The sequence below is a fragment of the Cryptotermes secundus genome, unplaced genomic scaffold (genome assembly GCF_002891405.2).
Source record: "Cryptotermes secundus unplaced genomic scaffold, Csec_1.0 scaffold1064, whole genome shotgun sequence".
Taxonomy (NCBI): Eukaryota; Metazoa; Arthropoda; class Insecta; order Blattodea; family Kalotermitidae; genus Cryptotermes; species Cryptotermes secundus.
Genome location: NW_019720585.1, coordinates 208,282 through 232,915, shown reverse-complemented (window position 1 = coordinate 232,915; position 24,634 = coordinate 208,282). Strand labels below are relative to the sequence as shown.

The 24,634-nt window shown below is 39.9% G+C and overlaps 1 protein-coding gene across 2 annotated transcripts in view; it reads left to right on the top strand.

Annotated features, from left to right (window-relative positions):
- LOC111869981 overlaps window positions 1-21,947 on the top strand; it is a 40,489-nt gene extending 18,542 nt beyond the window's left edge. The window contains exons 2-5 of one of the 2 annotated variants that reach the window (XM_023861888.2): window positions 7,666-7,776; window positions 14,933-15,125; window positions 18,751-18,939; window positions 21,505-21,947. In XM_023861888.2, the coding sequence (XP_023717656.1) occupies window positions 7,666-7,776; window positions 14,933-15,125; window positions 18,751-18,939; window positions 21,505-21,791 (780 nt within the window). In that variant the 3' untranslated portion in view covers window positions 21,792-21,947. The remainder of the gene's footprint in view (window positions 1-7,665; window positions 7,777-14,932; window positions 15,126-18,750; window positions 18,940-21,504) is intronic. The other variant, XM_023861897.2, reaches the window with a different exon arrangement.
- Window positions 21,948-24,634: the final 2,687 nt, after the last annotated feature.

Genomic DNA, 24,634 nt, shown 5'->3' with positions numbered 1-24,634 from the left:
ATGCGACGTCTTAACTAGACATTTCCTGGTAATGAATCTCAACAATGGAGATTCTTCAGCTTCCGTTTCCTTCTGGTTTATATTCCACAACTTAACACTCAACTCAACTGATTGCCAGCTTCGGAACTCAGCTCTCTTATAACCACTTTGGACGGACCTCAAGGGAAGCACAGCCTGATTACCACGCCTTTGCCTAGCAATAGATACCCTATTGTTCCGCACGTTTCCTTCTGATGGAGTGTTCTTAGAGGCGCGTTGCCTAGCAATGGACATGACGCGGACCACATAGAAAACACTGTATTGTGCTCATATTTCCGACGTTGCATACAAAAGAATCTACATACCACAATATGACTACGGATTCATATGCAATGAGAAGTTAAGAATCTCTCAGATTCCTTGAGAGAAACAATGAATTTTCTCCGTATCTAAGAACAAGGTGCACATATGTAAAATGGACGTAGACCGTCTCAGTATCCCAATGGAAATTACATTAGTGGAATTTCAATAGTCTTAAATATAACAATCATTCAGACATGAATATCATACAATGGCTCGTTTGCACATCACAGTAAAGTGAGGGTGAAATTAAGGTATGAGAACTTGAAGAGGTGTGTCCCACATCTGCCACGCCACTTTCCTTACTGACGACGTCCGTTAATCACCAGAACGCATGTACTGCATTCCCCGCCACACTTGTAGGCATGCTGGAGCTCTCCCCACCACTACCAATACTTCTCCTACTCCGCGTCGGAGGACTGTCACCTCTAAGTGCTAAAACTATATTTTCGGAAACCATTCTAGCAACAGTTTATTAAAATGGACATATCTGCCTAAAATTTATAAAATGTTTCCATTTTATATGGTACAAGATTGTAGATTCTGAACCTGCATGCACGGCCTGCCTAGTTGGTATGCTTCCTGCCGCGCCAGATTGCTTGCGAGAGCATTCGAATTCAATGCTCGTTTATTCATTCTTCTAATATGATGTATTTAACAATGGTATTTGTAACTCACTGACCGGTCACGGTAGCCGAGCGGTCTAAGGCATGCACTGTTTTCGCTCGCTTGGAAACCGGGATCGTGGGTTCGAATCCCACTCAGGGCATGGATGTTTGGTTTGTGTGTGTGCGTTTTTCTGTGTTTGTGTACAGGTACAAGTCTTGCGACGAGCTGATCACCCGTCCAAGGATTCCTACCGAATGTGTAAGATCTAGAAAAACCGAAGTGAACGGAGAAGTTCCTGGAGGTAGGCCTAGGCCTAGGCCCACTGGGGCTGTAGTGCCAATGAAAAAAAATTGTAACTCACTGAGTTACTGGATATAAATAATAAATTCTGAAAGTATGAAAGGAAGCAGTAATGACCTAGTCAAGATTCTACCCCGGCATTCACTTGGACGGACTAAGAAAAACTACTGAAACCTCTGTTAGGGTACTCGGTGCTCATGCTGAGGCTCGAACCTCGTACTTCAAAATATAAATCAGAGGCTTCGCCGCTTTGGTCAGAGTGTTGGTCGAAACATCTTCATTTCACGTGGAATTTCTAGCAAGCAAAATATAAAAGCATATTCAATACAAGAATTTCTGGATCGTGCCTATTCACTTAAAGTGTGAAAAAAATTACGCCCGATGTTTACTAAAAATGCGAGTTCCATTAAGCATCTGACATGCATTCCATCTCACACCGCGTCATACTCGTAGTAAATACAGTACATTGCAAGCCAACTCACTTAGGAATTGCAGAAGTGAAATATTCTTGCGAAGATATGACTGTATGTCCTCGGGCCTAGAGAAGATGTGCAGGGAAAGGAGAGGAATTTCTCAAGGGCGACACCAGAGACTTGTAATAAACTTGGCACGAGTTACTGTAGCAGACTATGAAGGTACTTAACTGATCTACAGGTTACCTCCAAAGTCTGAGCTCCTTTACCATAATATAAAGTATGTCCTAGGGAAGTGTGAATGTTGCATTGTGTTGTTGTGTTGGTGCACACCGCCAATATTTAGTCAGTTTCTCATCCAGATGTGCCTTCGCTGCTAGTGTAATTTGCAGCAACACTGATATCTTCTTCAATAACTCTATTTAGATCGATAATTTTCACTTTCGTAATTACTAATTAAGAATTACTTATCGTATAACTTCTCTGTCACCAGAAATATATGGGTCTTGCTTCATATATTTGGACGCTGTTCTCGTGTTACCTCGTGTTTCATTTAAAGATGCTCCCAGTAGCTCAGAATATAATACTGAGCGATATGAGAAATAATTTAAATTACATTAAATTTTTCCTTACGTAGAGATAACATAAAGTTCGACATAGCTATGTGATAATATGAAAATAAAAAAGAAGATCGGGGTAAAACCAAACGCCTACTCTCCTTCCACTGCATACTGAGTATGTGATACGACACGAACGGCATAGAAAACATGGCGTGTATATTTGCTGCCGCGGGAGCATATTTACAGAACCGTTACCCAGCAATTGTAGGGGGTACAGACACAAAGGCAACAATTTGATCTCATAAGCCTCCTTCCATTCTTTCAAAATAAAGAAATTAGGATAAAAATCAATGACTTTATGGAACATCCTATAGCTAAATTGCTGTGCAATAAATACGATTTATATCCCATCATTTGTGTTCTTTATTATTATACGTTCGCTCATTAGTTGTATCTCTCAGATAGCCAAATGCCAAATCGTATGAACTACCGGTGTTGTACCACATGCAAAACGCTTAAAAATCGTTATAGTCATGAAGTGGTCATGTCTTGTAAATGCAAGGAATATACGTGTGTACATATATTTGCTCGAAAAAAAAGAGGGTGCTTTAGTAGTCCATTACTTTGTTGAACGACGCTTCATCAGCAACGAGGATATGCAAAATCAAATGATAGGATAATTACGAATGATGAATTTGAAAATTTGATCTGTGTAACATAAATTACCTTGAGGTGTGCAGTAAAATCAAGAAGTACTAGCTGCAAATTATTTTGTGACTTCTTATTCTCAGCGGAATAAATCTCTTTCATAACTTCTCTAAAAAATGGGTTGACAGTGAATTAACTCAAATTAAATACACGGCCTTTCTCTAAAATATTGATGACATTTTATTCCGAAGTAATTAACCCAGTGGCCTATTTTGACGGCTGTGAGACGTCCTGCAATTTGAATGATGCCATCTAATTTGGACCTCTACACAGAAACGTGAAGAGCACAAGGTCATGCAAAATTAGCTGGAGGTCTAAATATGCCTACAACCCTGTGTCAATGCATATTATGTTATAATTGCTATTCTTAAACTCACATTGCTGACGGAATTAAGCCCGCCTCACACTTCAGCCGGGATAGACTTTCAGTGAGACTCAAAACTACGAGTACTTAGTCACAGACTTTGGAAACGTGTTACATTAACTTTCATTGTAGTGTATTTGAGTTTCTTATGACAATGACTGCCGGTCACGGTAGCCGAGTGGTCTAAGGCATGAACTGTCTTCGCTCACTCGGAATCCGGGATCGTGGGTTCGAATCCCACACAAGGTATGGATGTTTGGTGTTTGTATGTGTTTGTGTTTTCCGGTGTTTAGGTAGAGGCTTTGTGACGGGCTGATCACCCGTCCAAGGAACCCTACCATCTGTAAAAATAGTCATGAAACTGAGAAATCAGCCCTATCCTCCAAGGTTGGAGCGAGAGGAAACAGAGATAACAATGACTACGAAGAACACTATCTTTTCCCTTGCAACGCGGCATGATGCAAATCTACCGGCTTACAAGGCGTTGAGTACCAGAAGATAAATAGTCTTGAACTTCTTATAGTTCACTATATCACTCTTTAGATTTAAATAATAACAATTAGAATCAGGCCAAGTTTTCCCCCTGATATATTGTTATAGCATAGAGATCAAGTATCGTCCTCACTTCCAATATCCTCTCAAAGATGTCACCACTCTTCATACTCAGACGTCAGGGCAACTGAACAAATCATGTCTTTCCACTGAGACCGTAGTTTCACCGATGCGCTCCACCCATTATCAAACACGAAAACCACCATTTATGAAGACGAGCATGTAGTTGAAAAACGCGGACATATGCAGGTAGAGAAGAAGGACGACTCAACAATAATGACTTTCTCCATAGGCGGTCTTCGCGCTTAGTTAGTCATATCTCTTCAAGTAAATTTAATAGTCATTTAATGTGATCATGGCCTAAATACCAGATGGCAAATTCGTCTATAGACATAATAGACATAACACCCTTGGCACAGTAACCTGAGATGACAAAATCTGTACAGTGAATAGACAGGATTTCTGTTTTAATGAAATGCGTATGTTACATAATTATTTTTAATTTACAACAAATTCCGCAAATTTGTATTTCCTATAGAAAAGAGGTAAATCTATCCCTGTAACAGACCATGGAGGCCCATAGGGTTGTGAGAGGTTGAAACCCCACATTTTCTAGAGAATCGGCTCACAGATGGCGGTGAGGTTGTCAGCCTTACGCACCGGCCGCCCTTTCTCCCCAGGAAAATTCATGGTACACATTTCTGTTAGCGGCTCAGTCGATCCCAGGGCCATAGTGGGCTGGAGGGATTAGGTCAACTAAAAAATCCNAAATCAAGTGACCTCTTTGGGAATCGAACGTGCGACCTCCCGGATTATAGCACACTGCCTGCGCGGTCTAAGGTATGAACTGAGATTGCTCGCTTGCAGGCTGGGTTCGTGGGTTCGAAACACACTCAAGATAAGGGAGTCTCTATGTTAATTCTGTGTTTATGTCGTTCTTTGTGTAGGTAGCGACCTTGCCACAGGCTGATCCTCCGTCAAAAGAGTCCTGTCCGCTATGTATAGAGTTAAGAAACTGAAAAAGCGGCCAAGGTCCAACAGAGGGTTGTACTGCCATAGACACTCTGTATATGTTAAAAAGCGAAAACTTCTTGCATAATTGGGCGTCTTATTGCATTATCTTACGGCAGTATCTTTCGGGGGTGTTCTAAATATATTTTACTACTTTGACATAACTGTCACTTATTTAACAGTGGCTAACAGAACAGAGAAACCGGTCACGGTAGCCGAGCGGTCTAAGGGGTGCACTGTCTTCGCTCGCTCGGAAGCCGGGATCGTGGGTTCGAATCCCACTCAGGGCATGGATGTTTGAGTGCGTTTTCCTGTGTTTGTGTACAAGTAGATGCCTTGCGACGAGCTGATCACCCGCCCAAGGAGTCCTACCCTATGTCTAAGATCTGGAAAAACCGAAGTGAACGGATGTTCATGGAGGTAGGCCTAGGCCCACTGGGGCTGTAGTACCAAGGAAAAAAAGAAACAGAACGGAGAAAGTTGGGTAATGATATCCTTGTAATTTATGTTCTTTATCAAATATTTGTTTTAAATATTTGAGTAGCTTTTTAACAGATGATGGAAGGTGTACTAGTGAAATTAAATCCAGGATTGCCATGGCAAAAGCTGCATTTTGCGAGAAGAAGAATCTTTTTACCAGCAAATTGGACTTAAATTTGAGGAAGAAACTAACGAAATGCTACATTTGGAGCATAGCTCTGTATGGGGCTGAAACATGGACACTTAGGGCAGTAGATCAGAAACATCTGGAAAGTTTTGAAATGTGGTGTTGGAGAAGGATGGAGAAGATCAGTTGGACCGATTATGTGAGAAATGAAGAAGTGTTAATTAGAGTCAGTGAGCAGAGGAATATCCTACATGAAATAAGAAAACGGAAGGCTAATTGGATTGGTCATGTTTTACGCAGAAACTGCCTTCTAAAAGAAGTTATCGAAGGAAAGATAGATGGGCGGATAGAAGTGACAAGAAGACGAGGAAGAAGACGTAAGAAGATGCTGGATGACCTTGGGGACAGAAGAGGATACTGTCATTTGAAGGAGAAAGCTCTAGATCGCATTAAATGGAGGAATTGTTTTGGAAGAGACTGTGGACCTGTCGTCTTGACAGATTACTGATGATGATCAAATATTCTGGGGTTATTAAACCATGTTCACGGCATAGAGCAGCCCTGCGCATTTCGCAAAAAGAATACACAAAATAGTATATTAGTTCAAAAACCTGAAAACGAGAGATCACTAGGAACATCTTGGCGTAGGTAGGAGGATAATGTGGAAATGAATGCCAGTACAAGTTCCGGAAATAAGTAACAGCCTAATTTCTTCCGATACGCTACAGGCCGAATAGGAAACAACGCCTCCAGTTGCCACGGTATATATAAGAAGTTTCATACGGATTGGCTCTGGAATTCTAGAATTACTAATTAGGGGGGAGGGGTACATACGAGTAGACACACAGACAGGATGCAGATCACATACGCCGACTTTAGGAAATTAAGTTAAAAATATAGGTATTCATTGTAGACTGCATTCATGTGTCTCATNGGAAGGGGGGATACACTTAACACGCCTCGCAGCGATAGGAGGATAAAGACACAAAGACTGATGGGAGGGATTTATGAAGTACGCCGTTGAGATCGGTCCAGTTGCCACGGTATATATAAGAAGTTTCATACGGATTGGCTCTGGAATTCTAGAATTACTAATTAGGGGGGAGGGGTACATACGAGTAGACACACAGACAGGATGCAGATCACATACGCCGACTTTAGGAAATTAAGTTAAAAATATAGGTATTCATTGTAGACTGCATTCATGTGTCTCATTATAGCGTCCAGTGGCAAGCGCTTGGGAGTGTAGTAAATGGCGCAAAATTTGGGTAGCAGGGTGAGCATCAGCTTATGAAGCGGAACTGTTATCCACATAGTTAATTATACAACACGGTATACATTTGTGGAATTTATAACAAAACGAAACTTTTTAAAATTACAACTAACGTAAATTCCGTGATTTTAGCCCGCAGGCGAATTGTACCGACCGAGCGACCGCTGCTTGTCAGAGAAGTTAGTGCCAACTTTAGCGGATAGAGGGTGTCGCGTGGTCAGCGCAACTGATCTCCACGGCCATTAATCTCGGTTTTCTAGACCGGAACCGCCGTTTACTTGAAAAAGCTTCTCAATTATCATCACGAAGCTGAGTGGGCTCCGTTCCAGATCCACTACTTCTCAGAAAACCTGGTAGCGCCGTGAACTGAACCCGGACATCTGGATCTGTAGCCAGGAACACTGACCACCGGACCACAGAAGCGGCAACAACTGGTGTAACGTAACTGAATTTTCCACTAGCTCTTTTAATGTTTTCTTCTGGCTCAGGATAAGGACGAGTTACGGAATCTTGTGAACATGGCAATGAACTTTCGGGTCCCATAAAATGTTGATAATTTCTGCAGTAACTGAACGGCTGGCGGTTTGTCAAGAAGAACCCAATACAGTGGAGTTAATAAGCCAGTTAGGTCACATCTCTTGAGCACGTCACGAAGTCATCCCGTGAAACAATGGTTAATGGAGAGAAAATAAGATAAATTATTATGGAATTTTTACTTGAAGGCATCGTAGCATCATTCTCTTGAAAATCCTGAGCAAAATCACGAAAAACTTTTGATATCGATATTGGGCATTGCAGAGATTTGAACCTGTTGTCTCCCGGACGCAAATGCTGTTCTTCTACAAAATCTTCCTGCTTGATACCTTATATCTCTGAAACAATATCCCTATTGCGGGGGTAGAAACTGATACGGAATATTTCCATTGCAGGTGTTTGGGGTGGCTGTCCTGTTTCTTGCGGCTACAACTTGTGCTGACCCCAAGTCTCAGTCTAGTTACAGCCAAGAACCTGATGTGGAGACACTTGACAACTACAATGAGGTGAATGAGGAAAAGATTTCTCTCAATCTGTACCGTTCGCAAGAACAATACACAATAAAATTTGACCTTTATCAAGAACAAGTAGATTCAACAGCTGAAACAAGTGATCTGAATCATAATGAAATAATGTCCATGAGAAACATGAACTCATCATTCAAGAAGACATGTAGCACAAAATAATGATAATCAAATGTAATTTCAGGAAAAAACAAAATCACATGTAAATAAAAATAGAATTACTTTGGAAGTATCTCACGAATAACTAATCCATTTCCTGTAAATTTTTACGATTCCGTAAGTATGTACGCCAATTTGTATAAAATTTAAAGTCAAGCTATTAAGTAAAAATCAAAATATTCTCAGGCATATAATCGGCTTCGCTCTCCCGCTACTGCTGTCTCTCTAATTAAGAATATCCCAAGATAAACACTTCACTTTATTATCTATCTATGGCTCTATATCCCTTTGTTGGGCCTTTGTCACTTTACAGTACTTAACCCTACTCAGAGTCGGTAGGACTTTTTGGACAGGGGATAAGCTCTTCGCAAGGATACTACCTACATACAGAACAACACTAACACAGAAAAAACGCACACAGACATCCATACCTCGGGTGGGATTTGAAACCACGGCCCCAGTGTTTGAGCGGGCGAAGACTGTTCTTGGCTTAGACCGCGCGGCGACGTGATCGGCAAGCTCCTTTACTGACACTATTAAAATTCAGACTTCCTTAAGTCCAGTCTGTTGTATTTTCCAATTTGTGTCCTCAAACGAGGAAGTGGAACAGTGTTTCCCAAACATCAAGAATTCATCTCCCCCAAAACAGAAAACTTTTCTGATTGGTATTTTAATTAAAAACCTCAAAAGCGATTGAACTATATTGATCACACATTACAGTCAGTGGATCTAAATAGTAGATACAAAGCCAGACTTAAAAGGAAAGTAACATTAAAATAAAATGTGACAGAATCTACACCGTCACTTCCTACGGATTATATGAAGTAACTGAAAGAAAGAAGTTCATACCTTCAGACAGTGACACTACCTGTACATCACACTGAGTGACCACAAGGACACAACTCTTGTCATTATGACCTTGTTTACGCCAATGTTGTTCAACAAGGGCATATGAAGAAAGAAAATATTTGCATGACCAGATTTCTACAGAATTCGGTGCAAGCAAATTTGCGATTTCTAAAGGCAATATAATGAATTATTATGTCAAAATAAGGAGAATTTATATAGTAAATTAAAGGTAAAATTATCCCTGTGCTTAACTAATTAAGCACTACCTCATGAAGGCTTAGGGGGAGTGGTCAGCTTCACGCACCTGCCTCTTTACCCTCGTAGAAAAAGCATCTGGTACCCATTTGATAGGAGGTTTGGTGGGCGGCAAAGCCGGTCTGGAAGACGTGGAGAAGAGAAAAATCTTGACCGTACCGGGTCTCGAACTGTGACCCCTCCGTCGACCAGCACGTAGCCAGTCGCTATACCGACTATGCTATTTTTTCCTAACAAAAATCTCGAAGATTTGAATATTAAATTCTACCTTTGACTGTCATTAATTATTGCTTCACCTGAAATGCAAGTGTAAACTAAGCAATAAACCGCACGGAGCCGTCCTTGAGAAGCTGATGGTCGCTCAAATAATGAACAAATTGTCCACCTTTTATAGAATCTGAAGGTAGCTGTAGCCAGTGGAACGTCCTGAGTCAGATGAAAAGAAAATAGTGTACGTACTGCTTAAATAGACCTAATATGACGAAAAGAAACCCAGGGCCTTAAATATGAACCAGAATGTACATAAGACCAAGCCAAATATAGAATTATTTTTTCTTGTGTGTATGACAACATTTAGGCAGTTGCTTCACTGAGACCCCTGTGGAGCCTTGATTGCACTAGAAAATGTAGCTGCCGTCTTGTCGCCAAATTTCATGCATCTAGTGCTTGTCTCATTAGCACTATGTTTACACTTCAAGTTTCTTTTATAAGACAATAAATTAAAATGTCAACGTAGGAACTTCAGGCGCGTTAATATTCAACAAGCAAAATCAAGATAACTTGGCGTGTATTTCGAGACTGCTTAACCCGGACAGCTGGCCTCAGTCTTGTAAGTTAAATTGCTGCGTGTCACTGTTGCGTCATTTCAGTTATACGACACGGATGAAAGTAACTGAAGAAATTTGTTCACAGATTCAACACATCACTACCATTAAAACCACTGGTGATCTAGAATATAGAATCATTTGTAGTTCCACACTTTTCTGAAGTGTTACCTAAATTTAAGAGGCCTATCTCCTGGGATAAATATCCATGTACTCAAATGAAAATGAATGGCATATCCGAAAATATGTCCCCTCCATTTTCATGGTCGAAGAACGATCTGCTCTCTCCTTTATGCTGGTTTCTTACCTGCCTTCTTTTCGACCCTTAAGATGGAGACGAATTATTTCCCCAGTTCATTTTTTGGTCTTTAACTGACTACACGGCGTGATATCCCAGAAAACAGAACCCTTATTAACCAACTCTGTGAGAACCTCAGATCACACTAAATCATGGAGCTGAGTATTACAGAAGCCGCCAATCGCTCAATTGCTCAAAAAATTTCCAAACGTTTATGGAATCCGAAAGTTAATTACCGTGTCCACAAGAGCCCTTCATTGCTTCATATTACAATCCAGACAAATCCAGTCCATACAACTCCAACCTATTTCCCTAAGCTGCATCCTAATATTATTCTCCTACCCACAATTTGGTCTTCTGCATGCTATATTCTCTGTCCATCTCATCCTCCTTGAGTTTGTCATTTTCCAAATCCTACATGTTACATAAAATGTTTTCGCTTATTTTATTAATTTTTAATTTAATTGCTTAACAAATCTATTCTTAACACAAATTTCATCAAAATATCCAACGTGATATTACAGATTTTGTTTCAATAAAACACATAATGGAGGAGGAAGAGGAAAATTTGTATTCTGCACAAATTGGAGAAGTCTGAGCCAAGAGCCTGTTGTACACAGCAGATAATACAACGACAAATATTGAGAATAACAATAGGCAATTGAATTCCTGGGTTGCATTAAAAGGGTGCACTTCATTTCCGTATGATTTTTGTCTTCTATATTCAAGGAAACACTCTGAAAATCAAGGGACAGGTTGTTACTAGTAGGTTCGACAACGCTTTCGATTGGGCAAAATACTATTTTTTGTACCAGTGAATTTATAGGAACTAGCGACTTCTGTGAAACTACACTCGCTGCTAGGCAACGATCACGGAATAAGCAAATATACGACAGTCGTTAATGGCTAGCGGCTTTGTAAATAAACATGTTCCCACGGAAACAGTTGAACTCCAATAATGAGAAACTGTGTTTTCTGTGCGGTTCGTGTCGACATGTTCTAAGTTGGGAGCTGCACTTGGGTGAAGTGGAGCAACTTGGTTGATGGGTGAGAGAGTGAGTGAGTGAGTGAGTGAGTGAGTGAGTGAGTGAGTGAGTGAGTGAGTGAGTGAGTGAGTGTGTGAGTTAGAGGACTGCTGCGGCTCAGTCCTTGTGAGCTGTTGCTGTTAGAGTCTGGTAGCTATGGCCATGGGGACAGCTCGGGAACCCAGAAGAAGGGAAAAGTCCGCCGCTGGAAGCCGTTACCAGGAAACAACTGTTGAGGACATAGCAGGCTGGATAAGACTAATGTGTGCTGCAGTGAATTGCAGTGTGTGTGAAATAGCGGTAGAGCTATAGTTGCTTGTACTTACGATTTTTAATTGATAAATAAATTCAATCGCCAATCCAAACCCCGTCTATAGTCACTCATACACGTGACAATACTTTACACATGTGTCTCATATATCCTTAATCACTACTTAAAAATGTTCTCTTTCAGGTTACTACATAACAACCCCCCCCCTGGAGTGTTTAGGTCCTGTTTGTAGGGTCCATATGAAGAACTAAAGGGAATTAAATTTGTGCACTACAATATTTGCACGTTGTCATAATTCTAAGAATAAATAAAAGAATAAAAGCAACACAGGTAAACATCAGCCGGACTACACGGTGTCACATTCCAGATACCGCAGTCTCAATGAATGTAACTCTTGGAACAACACCNTGGAACATCACCCTTAAGTCAAGGAGTCCTTGAAATTGATCAAATTTAATAGAAGTATCACAAAGTAACATTGGTGTCATGTCAGATGGTTCAGAACATACTCGTAGAAGTCCTCTTATGCTCTTATATTGGATCTGCCTGAAAACCGAAATTTCAAGACTAAATTTATTATATTCCACGAAACAATTTTATTTGGGTCTGCGCGGTAGGTACGGTACTTTTCCATGTTGATAGGAGGATAAACACGACCAGAGGACATAAATATTGTTCGAGAATTTGTGAAATACACCTAAAATTGACAGACATATTGATAGGATGGAGGAGATCCGCATGTGGTCAAAGCAGGCGTTGAGTTGGTCAGCGCCAAGAGAACAAAGAAGAAGGAGGAAGAATAAAATAGAATAAATGAGCTGATATAACAGTGGAAGGAAAGAAATTTCCAGAATGGCTTTATAAAAACTTTGCATAATGCAAATGTGGTTTGAAGAGATGGAATAATAAGAATACATAGTCACATGGCAAGCTGTTCTGCTGAAATAACTGGAATATTAGAATACTCTTGGTCATACTGAAGTCTAATTATAATGTGATATTTCTGTTCTACTTACAACCGTAAAGAATTACTCTCTCTTGCTCATTACTCGGGTGATTTTGTGAGAAACGTGCCCATAGTTTTAGTCATATTGTAAATTGGCTAAGCATAGAAGACCCGAAATTGAGACCGGGAATGGAGTGTGTGAATTGTCTCAGTCCCCATGTACGTTTACGAAGTAGTGCTTAAGTCAAAGCAAGGCCCTACCTTAGTGCCGCGCAAGATGGTCTGGGCTCCAACCGACTCTCAGCCCACTGAACATTGGAGACACTTTCCACAGGCAGAGAATTCGACGGCGAACATGCGCTTCCAGAGTCTAAACACAGTAACTGCCTTGACCTGCGCTTCCAGAGTCTAAACACAGTAACTGCGTTGACCTGCATTTCCATCTCTGCAATTGCCCAAGATGGAGTAGATCCTGAAGAGAAGCATTCATTTGTAAGATTTGAGGCTTTCACGGCGGTGACTATAAAGAAAGCAATCTTCTGGGATTTGGCACCGTGTATATTGGTGTTAACCGACGTTTCGGAGGAACGTATCGCCTCCATCTCACGGTCTCTTCGCTTGCGGATTTCTTATATTTTTCCTTCTGCCCTGAAGATGGAGGCGATACGTTCCTCAGAAACGTCGGTTAACACCACATATACACGGTGCCAAATCCCAGAAGACTGCTTTCTGCAAGTATTCATTTAATTAAAATAATAATAACAATACTAATAATAACGAAATTATTTATTTTTGCGTGCTAACTCAACACCTACAGGAACCACTTACAGTCTACAGCGACTGACTGAAGAGTAAAACAAAGCTTTATCTTTCATGTTGGAAAATACATACATATACGATATTACCCTCCGTATTATGTTCGGAACAAGAATAACTCCATGTAACACTAAAAGCAATAAAATTTGGCTATTACCGAATAACCAAATTAATCAAAAGGTTAATATTATAGAAATGGTTATGAAACACACTGGCTTTACTCTAAATTTCATTTGCTTCTAACATCAAGCGGTTAGTCATAATGTCTGGTAGTAATCGTCCAGCTAATCAAGAAATTCTGTGCCTCTTATGAAGCCGAATAATTTTATTAACATGTTCGTAAAAGCCAGGCAGTGAAGCCTAACCTGAGCCAAGTAAATAATTCTTTACCACCTACTCGAATTCTTTGATTTTTGTTTTAATTGCCCGTTATCTACGGCTTGATCTTCGAAGTAGCCCCTTCCTTTCTTGTTTTATAATTAAAAATTGATATGCTCTCTCAATTTCAATTAAAATCGAGCTGTTGAATAACTCAAATCTCCTCGACACAGGTTAGCATTACGAAAACGTAAGACACGTGACCATCAAATGCATACTCAATCCGACTTCGAACCGAATCCATAGCAACGGAATATTACAGATTATAAATATCAAAGTGCCTGAACACATACATGAGCTCATTACATTACCTACTATAATATGTATATACGATATATAAGCGTTGTAGAAGAAATAACCTATTCAGAATTTGATCAGGTCTTGAAATAAAGCGGCAGCCATTAATGAGGAATATGATCCAAGCTTAAATATTTCCCAAATTTTCCCCCGAATTTCATATACTAATTTAATCAAATACTTACCCAATACACCGTCTGATACACATACAAAAGTCATCATATCGGCCTCTTGAAGTTCATGTTCAATGAATTACTGCAGCTTGAAAAACTAAAATTCTAATACAGATGTGTCATAAACATTTGTAGGATCTGAGGTTCTTACAGACGTAGTTGTGGAGAATCCTGCCTTCCGGGATATAACGGACTGCACGGAGTTACGCCCCAGAAGACAGGATTCTACAAGGGCATAAATTTATTTTATGCCTTTTGTTTTTGTTTCTTTCTTCCGCTTTCAGTAGTAAAAAATTATAAAATCCTGGGAAACTTCCAGTGACCGGAGAACGTGAAAATTATTAAACTCTTTTACCTCCTGTATAGTTCACATGAACCAGGAAGTAATTGACTAAAATATTAACTTTAGGTTTCCACTTGTATCAAGAAACTTTAACATTTTAATTTATAAGATCTTGATCAATACCCACTCGTTGGAGGCTAGCAGATCCATACTCTGTGGCATATCTCACAAGACGATTCCTTCACTGAGCGAGAAAACACTGGGGAAAAATCATAATGCTGTAACTGAAGATAATATAAAATAAACAACACCGTGTCTCCACGGAACAGCGTGTTTCTTGAAAAGTTAATGGCTGCTCAAATACTCGAGAAAATTCTCGCTTTCTAAAGAACCCGCAGATCCGTTACACTGTACATAGGAGACCAAAGAAAGAAAAATCCTTCTGTATCCCAAAAGTCAGACCTTCCGTAACCATGTGGTTTTCCAATGGACCAATCAGTGGCCGACGTATCAAGTGGTCTCAGTCTCACTGCACCCCAAGAAACTAAACCATGTGGTTTACAGGTGCAGTACCAGTATAAATATGCTGTCGACGACCCCATCTCTGGGGTCATCAATGACCGGTGGGAACACAGGCATGGAGAGTACGTTAAGGGAGCCTACAGTGTGCTGGAACCTGACGGGAGAGTGCGCACTGTGGACTACGAAGTGGACGGCCCTAAAGGGTTTCATGCCGTGATACGCACACAGTTCCCCAGTAAGTGTCCAGGGAGTGACTACAGAAAACGCATACATATTCAACTGTTACTTGGTACTTTGTGGGGTTTGAGGTTCTTGCAACGGTGGTAATGAGTGGTTCTGTCCTCTGAGATAGTTAACAGATGTTTCGGAGAACCATGTCGCCTCCAAATTCAAGATCGAAGAATAACATTTTGCCTGCTTTAGGCTGGTTTCTTGTTTCTCTTATCATTCGACCTTGAAGACGGAGGCGACGTGTTCTTCCGAAACCTTTTTTGTCTTTCAACGGAATGCGTGGCATTATATCCTAGACGAAAGAATTATTCTGATATTACTTTGTTTCTTCAACGACACTTTACCAATTCTTAAAGAAACCGAACCGTTTTTACCTGGAAGAATTCCGATTTACTTCAGAACTTCGAAGCTAGGACAAATTACAAATATTCTGAATGTATATTCAGTTCTAAATTACGTTTGTTTTAATAAGAGTTTTAATTATGGAGGTATTGCAGTACTTGTGTAAGTACTGAATATATTTTCTAAAATGAATCGTTGGAATTAGTTTCGGAGTCTGCACTTTGACTGCATAGGCTGTATCAGCGACTACCGTCGGGTAGTTCAGAATGACACTCGGTAAGACAGTTGTAAATATGTCGACATTTTGGAAGAGAATGAAAGAAAGAGGTCTTGGACAATTTTCAGCATTTGCCACAAGGAAATTTTGAAATCTGCAAGAAGATTTCTTTTCAGTATATTCTGGTGGGGTTTGAAATAGGATGCATCTCGACTACAAGGCGAAGTGCTACAGGACTAATTATGTCAAGTTGCTGGGTGGGAAGTTATCTGTTAAGTAGTGTGTATGTCTATACTGGTTGTTTGATTGATTGATTGATTGTTTGATTGATTGATTGATTGATTGGGTGGGTGGTTGGCTCAATAATAAAAGGATTTACTGGCAGTCAGTGTTTGTGAATTCCGCGACTATGAAGTAAAACCATTATGTCTTGACTTCTAGAGTTAATGGGGCCGAACTGCTTTATATAAATGTATTTTAATTTAGTAGAACCTTCAAAGTAAGACAAATTACAATCTAAATTTATATTAAATTTTAGATAACTTTTGTTTACATAACAGCTTTAATAAAATAGGAAGTACGTAAATATCAACATCTTTCATAAATACAAGTGGTTGATATATATTTCGATGCATTATACTAGGACAAATGTATATATGTATATGTATAATTAGTGAGTTAAGAGCTTACCTCATTACCACTGTACCACACATGCAAAAAGCAGAATATTAAGAAAACTATTTATATATTAAATATTAAAATTATATAACAATACAAATATTTACTACAACTAATTACTCGTAAATTATTATCCTACAGGTTTCGCCAAATCTGTCGCCATTTTCAGGTATTTTCAGCAAAGTAATAAATAATTAAATTATACATTGTATACAACATTGATATATTTAAGATAAATTTATATAATTCTCATAATATATTTCGGTCTACAAGAATTAGAAAATAAAGTTGTGTTCTATTAAGTGCACGGTCCACTTGGTTGTAATGTTGTGTAGCTTTAGGGAATGGTGTTAACAGCCCAGAACCCTGAACTCTTCACAGACACGGCCATGAGAACCTCAGATCCCTTAGTGCCTTAGATCCAGATAGTGCCTTATTATTTAAGTTCATTTGTGTGTGTTTCTGGTTGACTACTTTTTTGCAAGAGTGTTCATCGGTAGATGCGACCTGAGCCCTCTTGTGAGCACAATAATCTCGCGAATGAAAACTGAAGCCAATAAATTAATTTGTATCATTTTAAAACCTGTGAATGTAACACACGCAGAAATAAATTACAGCATAAAATGGAAAGTGTTAAACTGATCTAAATGGCGACAATATCGGGTGTATTGAAAAGTGTAGGAACAAGAGAAAATCCATATCATATGGAAATTGGAAAACTGAAGTGTGTTACTTTGAAATCTGCCAATAAGGTTTATATTTAAAACCGACGTGTTTAAAGAATTTTAGGATCCTCATTTTCTTCACAGCACAAAATCTGATAACATTCTAAATTAAACATCTCATTTTCCCCGCAACATCCTGTTTTGAGACAAAATATTTCCTAAAGAGAAGTTAGTGCTGGTCGCCGATGTGAGTGTACATAAGTGTACGTCTGACACTCCTAAACCCCAGTGCGAGGTTATTTCACTTGTCGGGTTATGTGTTTATGCGTGTTTAGTAAGGTTGAAAAGTTGTATTCTTATTCTATTGTTAGCATAAACAAATGTATCCATCCATACCCCGTTTTATCCTCTTGGGTTACCCATGCGTTCTGCGTGATAGGAGTTCCACATGCTGCCTGCTGGGAGCGCTGGGAGTAACTGACTTGTGTTGCATGCTCAAGGCGCTCAAGGCTGAACCTATCGATCGAGCCGTAAGGATTTCCACTACAACGATTTGATTACTTTTATTCAAAATCCCCAGAAGATGGACACAAGGGACCCGAAACATGTAGGGATGTTTCTATATCAGTCATGTCTTAATGTTTTGACGTAGAGTACCGTTTACCATTTACTATTTGTGTCTCATTTTGCAGCATTATGTCCATTGTGTAACTATCGAATCCTCATTTGTACTGGTTTAAGCTCAAAATTTATTGGCGAAATCTCCCAAATAATTAATTCCAGATTTATGATCATTTAAGCAATGCCGATATGTACAAATACAAATTACAACCTATAAAGAATAATCTTTCGGAACCGCGGAGTGTACAGTCCTGATGGAGATTACTTTATTTTTTAGTTATATTACACTTCAGTACCTTCATGTAATGTAAGTTATGCTTTCTTTTACTTGTTCAGTACGCAGTGTACTTTATACAACGCATTGGAGGGAATTCGTAATGGCCAAGCCTTCAATGTAATACCAAAACCTAGAAACCGTTGAATGAATATTCGTATTGGACATTTGTGTTGTGAATTAAAACATTCCGATGAAATTTGATTTCGATTTACATTGGTCGATAGTCTAAGTTACTTTAATTAAAGAAATGTTTCAGTTTTTCTTGTCGGTTATTTCATGAAGCTGTCAACATTTGCTTCATAAGCATCGAATGGTAGAACGACTAAATGATAAACTGGAAGGCACTGAAAGAAAGCGAGGCATTTGCCTGGAAGGACAGAAGAATTCAAAGAAAATCATCGTTCAATATAGCCAGGGTTCCAGTCGAGATGCGAATCAAATGTGTCCTCAATATAATTCTAGGTGATACCGCTATTCCAACCCGCTCGATTGGGTCACTATATTTTGATATATATATATATATATATATACTGACTTGTAATATATTTGAAAAGTGAAGATCTAGATTTCGTTTTAAGGGATTAAACCAGCTGCCTGCATCTTCAGGGTAAAAATGAAGACAGAGGAAGTTGATTTCATCGAAACGTCAGTAACTCTACCAGACTATACAGTATCGATCCAAAACATCAGAATTTAAAATTTATTTCACTTTGTTACAGCTCCTTAATTTGTGCAGTGTACATAAGAGCTTATTTTTACGGATTTCCAGAAATTGAATAGAACTGCAATCGTTAGACAATTCTGATGGACTCTTATTGACTGTTTGAAGGTAACAGATTTCTAAGCTACATCCAGCTCCAGAAGTCGCTGAAGCAGCACCCGGATCCTCCTGTGAACATTCTGACAAATCAGCGTATACCAACAGAGAGTTCAGAGTTCAACAACCAGAGGTCAGCTCGGTTGCTACAAAAAGACCTTCCAGTCAACTTCCATTCTATCAGCCCGAACTACTACCTGTGTAAGCGCACCTCATATATTGCAACCCCTTTGGGTTTCTTGTGCATCAGAATAATCCCGACTGTGGAAATTCTGACACTTTGTACACTTAAAGCTTAAAGCTTGTCTTACAGATATAAAGAAGTTCTGACTAAAATTTATGAAGGTCTTAATATTCATAATTAGGGATTCTTGGATTTTGTCCATTCTAGAAGCTAGAAAACACAACGTTTCGGAAACTGGATCTGTTTCCGTCCTCAGGTGAGAGGGGGAAGATACGTACTCAGTCGGGCCCCTTAGAAAGAGTTCATTTCAATCACTGGGTCTTGTTAGCCCAGGTCATCTTGGGACGAAAACAAATCCAGTTTCCGAAGCGTTGTGTTTTCTAGTCTCTAGAATACTGGACTATGGACAAAGTCCAAAATCCCAGTAATTTTGGGTATTATGCGCCATCGTCAGAACCCTTTAGTTTTTCAAATGCTTTAATCTAAGCCGTTAGACCAAAGGAAACTACTAAGTAATGCCTTTGTTATCCCTTTGTTGTCCCTGTGCTTAATTAATTACGCTCTACGTCATGAGGACGTATGGGGGAGCAGATGTAAAGACCAAAATTTTCTTGACCTCAGCACTAGTTAGAGACGAGTGGTCAGCTTCACGCCCCGGGCCGCTTTACCGCCGGAGAAAGAGCCTCCGATGTCCATTGGGTAGGAGGCTGGGTGGACCTCAATGCCGGTCTGGACGACATGGAGAATTGAAAATTTTTGTCCCCATCGGGACTCAAACTCCAACCCCTTGGCTTTCCAGTCCGTAGCTAATCGCTTTACGGACTGCGCTATCCCGACACTTCCTGTTATCTGAATGTGTGCATAATTTCCACTAGTGCAAATTAAGATACGACGTGGAAGATTGCACCGTCGAGATAAATGCACATGTTACGTAACTGACAAACAAAATAACAAACTCCGTGTCCTCTAGTCCGCAAGAGAATTATACCAACCGAGCTACTGCCGCTTGTCGGCGAAGTTAGTGTCAAATTTAGCGGATAGAAGGTGTCGCGTGGCCAGCTCAACGAATCCCCCCCCCCGGCCGTTAATTTCGGTTTTCTAAACTAGAGCCGCTATTTCCTTGAAATAGTCGCTAGCTTCCCACCTCTGCGGCCCGGTTTCAAACCCGGGTCTGGTTAAGTGGGATTTCTGATGGACAAAGTGGCGCTGGGGTAGGTTTTCTCCGATCACTTCGGTTTCCCCTGCCAATCTTCATTCCACCAAATTCTCCATCATCATAATCACTAGGGGGCAGGTACAATAAGCCAATCAGTGGCCGCCGTGCCGAGTGGACCCAGTTGGACTCCACCCCCCACTATGCGAAATCCTCATGAGGCTGAGTGGACCCCGTTCCAGACCCACTATTTCTCAGAAAATCTGCTAGCGCCGGGAGTCTAACCAGGGACATCTGGATCTGCAGCCATGAACTCTGACCATTAGACCACAGAGGCGGTTTTGCGTAACTGACTAATTAATTACCTCCGTAAAACAGGGTCTTTCTTTGGAAGCTAAGTGTCCCTCGGATACTCAAAAAATTCTCCTCCCTATATAGAATCCTAAAGTTCACTACCGTATTCACAAGAGCCCGCAACTCTTCTGCCTAATGGAAAGAAAGAATAATATTATATAACTTATAAAATTGTCTGAATCAATTAGCAAACTGAACATCTGGACCGTAGCACATACCAATTTCTACTCACGACAAAAATTAACATCATTACTCATAAATTTAATATTTTTTCCCCCTTTGGCACTACAGCTCCAGTGGGCCTAGGCCTACCTCCATGAACTTCTCCGTTCACTTCGGTTTTTCTAGAACTTACACACTCGGTAGGACTCCTTGGGCCCGTGATCAGCTCGTCGCAAGGCCTCTACCTGTACACAAACACAGAAAACCGCACACACACAAACTAAATATCCATGCCCTGAGTGGGATTCGAACCCACGATCCTGGTTTCCAAGCGAGCGAAGACAGTACATGCCTTAGACCGCTCGGCTACCGTGACCGGCATAAATTTAATATACAAAGCCATAATTTTACCTGCTGTTTATGGACAAGCATAAACTCTGTTTCCTCATCCCGTGGTGAATCGTTGAAGATGTTTTTGAGAAATGTGCTGAGGAGAATACTTGGACCTAAGATGAGGACGTAACAGGGGACTAAAAAATTGAACAGTGTGCAGCTGCATGACCTGCACTCTCAAATCAGGAAGGGTGAAATTGAAGGAGGGTGTAGCTTGCACGTGAAAACGGCCAAATTCATGCAGAATCATGACCCTAAAACCTGAAGAGAAGAGGAAAAATGGAGGTATAGACATAGATGTAAGGATAATATTAAAAGGATTTAAATAATATGAGGACTTTGACGGGATTAATCTGGCTCAGAACACGGACCAATTTTAATATTTGTTAACACAATCGAGTTACATGACATGGTCCATTGATTAGCTGAAGAAGTGCAAACTGCGCAGTTAAAATTCTACCATGGAGCTTGTGACGTCATTTATGTGTCTTAACTTATCTCTGAATGTCTGGTGTTTCAGCTCTGGTACCGGGTCAACGAACAAACTATCGATCATCTCACAAGAGTTCAGTGACAGATGATTTCATAACCTCTTCTCCAGATCAACAAAATATTCATGAACATTATTCGTCTCCCAGACCCGACGTGAACGTACAGAGGTATCGAGGCTCTCCGAAGGACCCTGAGCAACCCAGCCAGTTCATACTCCCGCCACCCCTAACACCCAGCGCGCACACCCAGTTCACAGAAGCCATCACAGCAGCAGTCCCTTCCTCGCATATTACAAGGACTTATTATGGTGGTTAGCGCTCTCATTTAATTTATAAGAAAAATGTATTGTCCCTACGGCATTATCCACATTCATGTTTCACATTTAGTGTACAGTGCACTGGATGATATTATAAACTGACTGGTGATCTTTATAGATATGCAACAAGAGAGTTTTCATTCACTTCGATAAAAGTGGATTTTAGATAACATATTCAATTCTGTGTAAGTTTTGAGANACGGAGCCAAAACCCAGAAGACGACTTTCTCCATATTCAATTCTGTTTGTTAAAAAAATGTAAGACATTCCATTCCTCTGTTCCCGTGCTTTATGTCGTCCTTCTTGCAATTCAATATCAAAGTTGACGTGAAGCGTCATTACAAATGTAAGATTTGAGGTTTTCACGGCAGTGACTATGAAGAATGACTTCTTCAGGGATGTTGCGACGTGTAGATAGTTTGTTAACCGACGTTTCGGAGGAACTTATCGCCTGCAGACCTGCTCACGCTGGTCATCGCTCGCGGATTTCTTATACCCTGAAGATGGAGGCGATATTTATCTTAATTAACTTAAGGATGTAAATCGAGAAGCAATTTTGTATCAAAATAGCTCTATATTCTTACAATCTGCTGAAGTATCTAACCAATTCCAGACCCACTACTTCTCATAAAATCTGATAGCTCGGGGAATCGAACCCGGGACCTGTGGATCTGTAGCCAGGATCTCTGACCACTAGACAACAGAGGCGGGTGTAATTTTGACAGAATGAAATTATGAATCCTGTAAATTGGTTTACTTGCATTACTCCGTAATCAAGCTTATTTATAGTCGCCTTCCTTCCTAATAACCAATTCGAAATATGCACTATATTGTCACGTGTCACAGTAACTAAGAAGCGAATTTGGATTGGTGAATTTGTTTATTGGATCTTCATTAGTAATAACTAAATTTAGTACTTGCAATCTCTAGATAAATGTAACTACAGCACATGTAACGTCACACACTAAGTCTTCTAATTCTCCTTCTGGCCACACTGCTGTTCCCTAGGAACCTCGGAACTCAAGTGAATTCAATTCCCATTCCCGTATTCTCTTACATCTTCTCGGCACGGACCACGCACAGAAAACACAGTTCTATGTTGCGTAGGGCAGACCACACAGAAAACAAATCACGTGACAACTATCTCACCAGACAATTGGCTCGCTGATTGTTGCCTAGCAACTAGTTGTAAACATTCGCCCTTTTGTTGCGTGAACTCAAGCGAGGGGTTTTCACTCGGTTGCCTAGCAGTACACGTTAAGTATTTTTTGCACAGGACGATTTTTTAGTTTTAGTCCTCTTGAACAAATATGAGTAATTTAAAGGTAGAAAAATATGTAATTTATCGATACAATGAATCCATATCGATGTCACATTTTTCTCCTATACTCGTATCATATGTCCTATCGAAACATTTGTGTCAGCAGTCATCCGCAATTTACTTCATTGTTCAAAATTCGAAATGAATAATTACTAAGTAATATTTTGGTTATACCATTAGTTTATACCACTCCATTTCCAATTATTCTAGAATTTTTTTCAATCGAAAAATATTATTGAACATAAATAAAATATATAGGTCACTGTTATTTAATAGCGAAATCCCTCACTCGTGGAGCTGAGCACTCCTTGAGAAGTTGCCAATTTCGCAGGTACTCAAGAACTTCCCAGCATTTTACGGAATCCGAAGGTTGATTGTCGTGTTCACAAGAGCCCTCCACCGGTCCCTATCCTGAGCCAGAGCAAGCCAATCAATATCATCTCATCCTATCTCTCTAAGAATTTTTGTAATATTGTCCATCCACATACGTCTTGGTCTTCTTAGTGGTCTATTTACTTCTGCATTAGCTTCCCCATATTCGTGCTACATGCCCTGCCTGTCTCATCCTCCTTGACTTGATCATTCTTATTTTACTTGGAGAAGAGTACAAGTTACGAAAATATCGAATTCCTGTTTATAAAAATTTGCATCTTCTCATCCACTTATAATACACAAATAAAACACTATCCAATTCCAATAGAACACTAAGAACCAACACTAAATTCTATCATAAATTTCAGTATATATGTTCTATATGCAGATCAAGTTTCTGCAAAGTAAACCTCCTGCTTAAAGCGATTACTTGGAGTGAAAGGTAACTACTGGCTAACAGAAAGATAGCAGGATGCATTATCTCAAGCACTGTACACTTCGTTTGTTTACAAAATAAGATAACTATTTTTCAAGCTACGTCATTAGGGCATGCACATCTTATTCAATATATTAATTACAAATAAAGTGAGATATTCGAAAGCTTAGAGAAAATATATTTATGCTGCTTAAAAATAAAAAGTTTTCCCCATGAATAAAAGGAACTGAAATTGGGAAAAATTATTGTTTAGCTGTGTCATCAACTTCCATGAAAAATTGAAGTGCATTAACATACTAATTATACCATATTAATCTTTTATAGAATTGAACCTGAAAAAGAAACAAGAGAAAAGCATTTGTTCCCTTGATATCAGATTTGATTGAATATGGTCCGGACGATGACCATTGTTAATTTGTGGACCGAAATGAAATCATTCAATTAAATCTTAACTAATTCTCCGATGTACGTTTTGAGGTTTTCACGGCGATGACAATGAAGAAAGTCGTCTTCTGGGTTTAGGCACCGTGTATTCTTCGTTTTAGCCGACGTTTCGGAGGAACGTAGCGCCTCCGTCTTCAGAGCAGTTGAATAGCTTGGAATGCGGAGAGCAGTAGCTGTAGTGATAGGATGTGAAAGGCGCTGCTTATATACGAAGTAGGCAGGGGAGTAGGGAGAACGGACCAATGGGAGCAGTGGGGAGCGATTAAGAC